General features: G+C 43.8%; 1 protein-coding gene across 1 annotated transcript in view; it reads left to right on the top strand.

The window, feature by feature from the left end:
* The first annotated feature begins 449 nt into the window (after nt 1-449).
* MCM6 (minichromosome maintenance complex component 6) overlaps nt 450-9,253 on the top strand; it is a 37,466-nt gene continuing 28,662 nt past the window's right edge. The window contains exons 1-4 of the mRNA XM_011937733.1: nt 450-680; nt 4,066-4,212; nt 6,227-6,337; nt 7,722-7,971. Coding sequence (XP_011793123.1) covers nt 574-680; nt 4,066-4,212; nt 6,227-6,337; nt 7,722-7,971 — 615 coding nt within the window. The 5' untranslated portion in view covers nt 450-573. The remainder of the gene's footprint in view (nt 681-4,065; nt 4,213-6,226; nt 6,338-7,721; nt 7,972-9,253) is intronic.

The raw sequence follows: 9,253 nt of genomic DNA, 5'->3' as shown, positions 1-9,253 counted from the left end.
CGCTGATTTTCCTCGGTCAGCACCACCACAATAATTGTGCCACCTTACCCAGGCAAGGTTTGGACATCTGACTTTTACAGGGTTTTATACTGTGGTTTCCATTATTTCCTCCAACTAGACAGTAGAAGCGGGAGATGTGAATCTTCCCCTTTTTCCTCTTCCATAGAGTCTTACTCCGATCGTTCAATTAATATCAGTGGAATGATTTAAAGAACATTTGAAAAACCACTCGGACAAAACCCTCATATTCGAACTTGTTCCAGTAGCCAAAAATACCCGCGGCCACTGCTACACTGCGCAGACGCAAAGGCAGATGGGCTTTCTCCAGAGGGGCTTTGCATTTGGCGCGAAATCCCTTTCCGTGGGCGGGGGCTCTTGGAGAAGCGCCGTTCATTGGTCAGGTTTGGCGCGAAACCTCCGGCTCCTGTGTCATGATTGGTTCCGGCCGCGCCGGTCGGAAGAGGGGGCGGGGCGGAAGCGGCGGCGGGGGCGCGCGCAAAGCTGCAGCGTCTGGAAAGAAGCGACTTGTGGCGGTCGAGCGTGGCGTAGGCGAATCCTCGGCGCTGGGCAAATATGGACCTCGCGGCGGCAGCGGAGCCGGGCGCCGGCAGCCAGCACCTGGAGGTCCGCGACGAGGTGGCAGAGAAATGCCAGAAACTGTTCCTGGACTTCTTGGAGGAGTAAGTCGACGAGCGCCCGGGGCCTCGCCCGCCTCCGGAGACCGCGGTGTCTGGGCCAGGAGGTGCGGTGTGGCCGGCGGGTGTTCCGGAACCTGGGGGTCGCGCGTCCGGGAAGTGTTGCCCCGCCCGCCCCCCAACTTTAGGCTCCGAGCCCGGCGGCCGCAAGGAGCCTAGAACAGGCTGGATTTTTCTGGACTAAAACCCATTTCGAGCCCTAAGACGCTCGTGCCCAGTGCTTTGCTTCTGTCACTTGATGCTCACCACTCCGCGAGCCTGGTATTTGCACAGTCCCCGGTGACCGGCGCGGAAACCTAGGCTCGCTGAGTATAGAAACTGGGCCACTGGGTGCGGCCGGGTCGAGTGGGAGGCCGAAGTGCCATTGAATCCCGGCGGAGCCCTGCTGGGCCACACAGCCGGTAGCCTGGTGCTGGGGGTGGGCAGGGCCCGGGCCACCCTCGCCTCCTGTGCTGATGAAAGTTTCTGCGTGAACTGTGGTTTGAAAGCTGCTGGGGTGCGGAGCCGTGCCCGGTAGAGTAACTAACCATTTCCCGTCTGGGTCCCTTGCTCCCCTTTCCCTCTGGCCTTCCTTTCCTTTCTCTGCTACTCCTCTTTTTTTCTGTGCCTCTGGGCTCCTGGCCTCATAACCCCGCCTCCTCCCTGGCTTGCCTTACCTACCCACCGGTTATTTTTCCTAGAGTAGATACACCACGGTCTCCAGGATGAAGGGTCAACACTTTGGAATGGCTTGTGAAAAAAGCTTATGAAGTTCTTTTTATTGTAGTAAAATATACATAACAAAGTTGACAATTTTAGCCATTTTAAGTGTACAGTCCAGTGACATTAAGTGCGTTCACCTCGTTATGCAGCAGTCACCACCCTCCATCTCCAAACTCTTTTTTTTTTTTTTTTTGAGACGGAATTATTAGCCCTTGTTGCCCAGGCTGGAGTGCAGTGTCACCATCTCAGCTCAGCGCATCCTCCGCCTCCCGGATTCAAGCGATTCTCCTGCCTCAGCCTCAGGAGTAGCTGGGATTACAGGCCTGCGCCACCACGCCCGGCTCATTTTGTATTTTAGTAGAGATAGGGTTTCTCCTTGTTGATCAGGCGATCCACCCGACTGGGCCTCCCAAAGTGCTGGGATTACAGGCGTGAGCCACCGCACCGGGCTCCAAACTTCTTTCATCTTCCAAACTGACACTCTGTGCCCATTAAACACGAACTCTCCTCCGTTGCCCTCTCCCTCAACCACCGTCACCCACCACTCTGCTTCCTTTCGTTATGAGTTTGACCGCTCTAGGTACCTCATAGAAGTGGAATCATAATAGTATTTGTCCTCTTGTGTTTGGCTTCTGTAGCATAATGTCTACAAGGTTCCTCTGCGAGGTACCATATGTCAGAATTTCTTTGCTTTTTAAGGCTAAATAACATTGTCTGTACAGATTGAGTATCCCTTTTCTGAAATGCTTGGGACAAGAAGAGTTTGGGATCTTGGATTTTTTTTTTCAGATTTGGAGTATTTACATTATACTTAAGCAGTTGCATCCCTAATTTGAAATGCTCCAGTGAAAATCGTGTCAGCACTCAAAAAGTTTCAGATTTTGAACCATTTCATATTTTAGATTTTCAGATGAGGGCTGCTCAACCTGCATATGTACTGCATTTTGCTTATCCATTCAGTGGACGCAGGTTCATTCCACCTTTTGGCTATTGTGAATAATGTTGCCATCTTACGAAATTTTGGTATACTTAAAACCATAATTTAATTTCCATTATGCTACCTATGGCAATGTTATTGTCTGCCTGATAGTTCCTCCTTCAAAGCCCAGCGAAAAACTCACACCTTTGTGATACCTTGTATACCTTTTTGAGAGGCACTAATCCTTTCTTCCTTAGGCTCCCAGGGTGCCATTTGTTTTTCATTATTTGTTTTTCATTATCTCCAGCAGTGTAACACGTTTACCTCTCAGCCACTTAGTGTGGAATTCAGATTCCATCCTCAACCCCACCTACCCACCACATCACATTACAAAGGTTCTTCAATAAATGTTTCATTGCAACAAATAATCTGTGTGCCTTGACTTTGCAGCTAGATGATAATGATGAGACAAATAATCTCTGTACTTTGTTTAAAGAAGTGCCAACTCCCTGTCACAAAATAAACTTTAATTCACCATTGCTTGTGGAATAAAGTTCAAATTCTTCACTACTCCTCTTTCCTGTTTGTCTTCTAAAATCACCCCAGTCATCATCCACACTTCTCCCCTACCTTCTCTGACTTAATCATATACTTGCAAACATCTGTAGTCAGTCACTTCACCACCTGTTTTTATTTGAAATTTTTAACTCGTTCAGAAGCTGAATTCCAGTACCACCTTTTATATGTGTGACTCTTGTAGATGTTCTGTTAGGCAGAATTAGTTTCTATTACCCTAGCACATTTCTTGTTCTCATTAACAGGAACATATTTCGTGTCTGTCTTCATTGTTTACATATCTAACTCCCTAGACACAGACAAAGTGTTAGTTAACCCTAGGGCAGGAACAACACTGCCATTGTCAGCCTCAGATGCCTCTGTCATAGGGCTTTGCACATAGTTGTTTAACAGATATTTTAAATAGAACGTGCTGTATTTGGAGGAGAAATTGATTTTTTCTTAAAGCAAATCTGCATATTATGTTTAAAAGAACAGAAAATAAATTTGTATGATATCTTGCTTGGGCTTTAGAAGCTAAAATACCAACAGCTTTATTTAGTGTGCATGTTTCAATTTTCCTGAAGTCTTGGACAGTGAAACACCTCATTTCTGTGTATTCTTATTTCTGTTCTGCTTCTTAAATCCCTAACCTGTCAGCTTGCAAATTCCCTACAGAAATGGAATCATTGGGTTCTCTACTGAATTTCTTGATTTAACATTTTCCAATCTTAATTATACATGACAATAATAAGAGTTAGTAGTTGTTTTGTTGTTGTTGTTGTTAGCAGTTAAGCCTCACAGTCATGGTGGAAGGCAAGGAGGAGCAAGTCACACATGTCTTAAGTGGATGGCATCAGGCAAAGAGAGCTTGTGCAGAGGAACTCCTCTTTTTAAAACCATCAGATCTCATGATACTTACTATCAGAGAACAGCAGGGGAAAGACTTGTCCCCATGATTCAATTACCTCCCACCAGGTCCCTCCCACAACATGTGGAATTCAAGATGAGATTTGGGTGGGGACTCGGCCAAACCATATCAGAAGGGACAAGTAACTTGCCCCAAGTTATAGAACTGCCAAACATGGGCCCATCTGAGCCTAGTTGTTGGACTTTAACCAGTGTTCTGAATTACCATTCAGGTTCTTTGTACTGCCTGTGTCCTTAATCTAGTTGACTTGCATGTACCTGCAGGTTTCAGAGCAGCGATGGAGAAGTTAAATACTTGCAATTAGCAGAGGAACTGATTCGTCCTGAGAGAAACACATTGGTTGTGAGTTTTGTGGACCTGGAACAATTTAACCAGCAACTTTCTACCACCATTCAAGAGGAGTTCTATAGGTATGGACATATTAATCTTCTTTACTTTGAATAGGGGTTGAAATCTGGGAAGCCAGCTCTTCCTGGACTGTAAGTGTTCACTTGTGTAGCAGAAGGGCAGCTTTCACAGTTATTTCCCTCTGAGAAGAGGCGCTTTGATACTGCCAGTGGTCATTTTAGTACTGCTCTGAACTTCATGTAGGCCTTTGTAGAGCCGAACTTTTTTTTTTTTGAAGAGTCTTGTTCTGTCACGCCCAGGCTGGAGTGCAGTGGCGTGATCTTGCTCACCGCAACCTCTGCTTCCTGGGTTCTAGCAATTCTTCTGCCTCAGCCTCCCTAGTAGCTGGGATTATAGGCGCCCGCCATCACGCCCGGCTAATTTTTTACTTTTTTTTTTTTTTTTTTGAGGCGGAGTCTCGCTCTGTCGCCTGGACTGGAGTGCAGTGGCCGGATCTCAGCTCACTGCAAGCTCCGCCTCCCGGGTTCACGCCATTCTCCTGCCTCAGCCTCCGGAGTAGCTGGGACTACAGGCGCCCGCCACCTCGCCCGGCTAGTTTTTTTTGTATTTTTAGTAGAGACGGGGTTTCACCGTGTTAGCCAGGATGGTCTCGATCTCCTGACCTCGTGATCCGCCCGTCTCGGCCTCCCAAAGTGCTGGGATTACAGGCTTGAGCCACCGCGCCCGGCCTTCAAATTTCTTAAAATCATACTAATAGCTCCAATTGTGATTTTTTGGTAGAAATACTATGGTTAGACATTATATTTAATATAAGGCTTTTATTGTATTTTGAATTGTTATACACAGCAAGAAACATCTTTGCACACAAGACTTTGTATTAGGATTAAATGAATGTGACAATCAGAAATAGAATCAGGTTAAAATAAATTGTGGACAGTTGTGAAAGATAAATGAAAACTCAGGGATAAGGAGGTACAGTCTTGTTCATTTCTTGGTAGATTGTGAGATGGAGAATTTGTCTGTGTTCCTAGTCATAGCTGACGATCAAGATTAATTGGAGGGGTGAGTAAGCAACAGGGTTTATTGTGAAAGCATGCAGCAGAACTTATAGCACTGACAAATGAGGGAGAGGTAGAAAATCAAGCCTGGTGGTAGAAGCAACTGTGCCATGCCTCATTCACAAGCCAGGCAGTTCTCTTTCCTGAGAGTAGCACCTTTTTTAGAGGACTTTCAGACTCCACTTTTTAAACAAAGTAAGCTGTAGTAGCTATTAGAAACTTACATAAAAAGGACATGCATACTTCACTCTCACCAGTCAAATGGAGCATTTTTGCCAATTTGTTCTCACATTAGTACACAAATACCTCTCCTGTCCTCATCCATTTCTTACCAAACCAGCCAGACATGGTGGCTCACACCTGTAATCCCAACGCTTTGGGAGGCTGAGGTGGACAGATCACTTGAGCCCAGGAGTTTGCGACCAGCCTGGACAACATGGTGAAATCCCATTTCTACGAAAAAAGACCCACAAAAATTAGCTGGGCATGGTGGTGCATGCCTGTAGTGCCAGCTGCTCAGCAGGCTGAGATGAGAGGACCACCTGAGCCTAGGGAGACTTAAGGCTGCAGTGAGCTGTGATCGTGCCACTGCACTTCCGTCTGGGTGACAGAGTGAGACCCTGTCTCAGAATGAAACCAAATAAATAGACAGACTTGACACCTGATTTACTAAGTCATAAACAGCCCACAGAAAATTCAGTTTTGAGCATATTGACAAGATGATTGTTCAGCTAGTCATGTTGGACAGAGAAATGGCTAACAGTGTGGGTGCTATATGATTATTTAAAGATAATCAGGTATGGTGTGACATTTTATATTTAGTGTTTCGGTGGGATAGGAGAGAATTGAAAGAGGGTCCTAAACCCAAGACTAGATAATAGAAGTGTCATGCACAGTTAAGTTCTAAGGCTTAGTTGTAAACCGATGAAATTCCTTAATCTCGACTGTTGGTAGATATGTAAAGGGAAGGAGGACTTGGTAAACCTCTAAGGTATCAGTTGACTTTTTTGTTTTTCAGAGTTTACCCTTACCTGTGTCGGGCCTTGAAAACATTCGTCAAAGACCGTAAAGAGATCCCTCTTGCCAAGGATTTTTATGTTGCATTCCAAGACCTGCCTACCAGACACAAGTAAGAAACCCTTCTCTGGAAAAAAATGAATTCACCAAATGGTACAGGTTCCACTTAGCTGACAGTCAGAAAACTTGAGAGGTTGCCTTGATCTGTTATTAGCTCACTATTTAACATTATACAAATCACTTTTACCTCCCCGAGCCTCAGTTTCCTTATCTATGAAGTCTTTTGGCTTAGGTTTTCTACCTAAATCATGCAAAAAGTAGGTTTGTTGCTGTAAAAATTGGTAATCACAATAATTATAAAACGAGTACTTATAACAATGATGCTGTAAAATACCAGGAGGAAAAAATAGTGGTTTGCATTCAGATTTTGTAGAAGGTTGACTTTTGTAGGAGTTATACCCAGTTAATCCAGAAAGTTTAGTTTTGGAGTGATGTATTTTCCTATGGAGATGGGCTTAGATGTAAATGAAGTGAAGCAAAGTCTTAGGATTACCACATTTTAGGGCGCCTTTTAGGGAAATTTGGGAGAAAATTGATCAAGGGAGAAAATATGAAATTCTAGAAATTCCTGAATCTCTGGAAATTTTTGTCAGTTTGAATACATAATTTTCAAACACCCCTTTGGCAGTTATTTTAATGATAAATTTACTGAATAAAATTGAAGTGATATTTTGGACAGTTAAACTACTGAAATTACTTTATAAAATTACCGTTATTTCACATAAAATGGGTTTGTAAAGGAAGTGTTTCTGAACTTTGAGTACAAAATTTTTTCTCATGATAGGATTATTATGTAACATGCTTTTTAAGAAATTGCAAGTAAGCAAAAAAGTATTTGCATATAAAACAAAAACAGGATCATTCTGGGTTTTTTTTTTTCTTTTTCTCCCCCGAGACGGAGTCTTGCTCTGTCACCTGGGCCGGAGTGCAGTGGCACGATCTTGGCTCACTACAACTTCCACCTCCTGGGTTCAAGCAGTTCTTCTGCCTCAGCCCCTCCAAGTAGCTGGGATTACAGGTGCTCACCACCGTGCCCAGCTAGTTTTTGTATTTTTAGTAGAGATGGGGTTTCACCATGTTGGCCAGGATGGTCTCGATCTCTTGACCTCATGAGCCCACCTCAATCTACCAAAGTGCTGGGATTACAGGTGTGAGCCACCGCCCCCGGCCCGTTCTGTTTTATAATTTTCATTTTCATTTTTTTGGCATTCTTTAGTTTATATTCATTTATATATATTGTTCTGGATGCATATACATCATACAATTTAGGAATGGGCACATTGACTAAGTTATTCTTATAGGAGAGTCCGAAGAATACCTTATCTCTTGAATTGTTTTTTTAAACATAAATTATCTTCGAATGCCCTCTCACTAAAATGGAAAGATTCTTATTTAGGAGATGAATGTTTACTAATGGGACATTTGTCTTTAAACAGGATTCGAGAGCTCACCTCATCCAGGATTGGTTTGCTCACTCGCATCAGTGGGCAGGTGGTGCGGACTCACCCAGTTCACCCAGAGCTTGTGAGCGGAACTTTTCTGTGCTTGGACTGTCAGACAGTGATCAGGGATGTAGAACAGCAGTTCAAATACACACAACCAAACATCTGCCGAAATCCAGTTTGTGCCAACAGGAGGAGATTCTTACTGGATACAAATAAATCAAGATTTGTTGATTTTCAAAAGGTATTAAACATCTGTGTAGATCAGAGTCTGTCAATGATAATAATTCACTTCTAGACCCTTGCAATAACTTCTATTTAGATCATGTTCAGTTCAATTTTTATATAAGTTAAGCATCATCAAAATGACTACAAATTTAAGTCCAAAACTGTTCATGTAAATTGTAATTGTTAGTATATACATCTGTTTTAACTTTTAATAACTTGGAAGTTCCTTAAGACTGGCAAGATGTATTTCTCAAAGAATAAATGGTAACTAGGTGGTGGTGGTTATATTATAAACTGGAGTTAAGAAAACTTTGAAGAAATAGCAACTTATTAGTGTAAGATTTCCATTTGGTGCATAGAAAGGAAAGCATGAATAGGACAGGCTAGCTTGGAAGCAATGAGGATCATCATGATTGAAGTAAAGGAGCCAAGTTGGAGATCATCTGAGATGATGTGATGTGAGACCTGGAGTTACTTGGATCCCTAAATCTTAGGCTGAGAAGTTTGAGCCTATCTTAATAAGCAGTGGGAATATACTGGGAAGGTAGTTTATGTGTGTTTGTGTTTTTGTTTGTTCGTTTGTTTTGTTTTTTGTGGCTTTTTTTTTGAGACAAAGTTGCATTCTGTCACCCAGGCTGGAGTGTAGTGGTGTGATCTCCACTCACTGCAAGCTCTGCCTCCCAGGTTCAGGCCATTCTCCTGCCTCAGCATCCCGAGTAGTTGGGACTACAGACGCCCGCCACCACACCCGGCTAATTTTTTTATATTTTTAGTAGAGGCGGGGTTTCATCATGTTAACCCAGGATGGTCTCGATCTCCTGACTTCGTGATCTGCCCGCCTCGGCCTCCCAAAGTGCTGGGATTACAGGCGTGAGCCACCGTCTCCGGCTTGTGTGTTTTTTTTTTTTAAAGGAAACTGAATAAGTCCATGATGGGTTTAACAGAGGGTTAATAGGCAATTTCAGTTACCTGGGCAAGAGGTGATGGATGGCAGTAGTAAGAATGAAGGGGACTCTAAAACTTCAGCAGGTCTTAATTTTTAGAGACATACGAAAAGGAAAGAAAAGGTGAAACAGCTCAAGTATGGAATAATTATTATCAGATGAATTTAATATTTTTATATTGTTCTGATAATCATTCTTTTTTTTTTTTTTTTTTGAGACGGAGTCTCGCTCTGTCGCCCAGGCTGGAGTGCAGTGGCCGGATCTCAGCTCACTGCAAGCTCCGCCTCCCGGGTTTATGCCATTCTCCTGCCTCAGCCTCCCGGCAGCTGGGACTACAGGCACCCGCCACCTCGC

The sequence above is a fragment of the Colobus angolensis genome, unplaced genomic scaffold (assembly GCF_000951035.1).
Source record: "Colobus angolensis palliatus isolate OR3802 unplaced genomic scaffold, Cang.pa_1.0 Scaffold168, whole genome shotgun sequence".
NCBI lineage: Eukaryota > Metazoa > Chordata > Mammalia > Primates > Cercopithecidae > Colobus > Colobus angolensis.
Note: the sequence above shows the minus strand (reverse complement) of the source record. Positions and strands in the feature narration are given on the sequence as shown.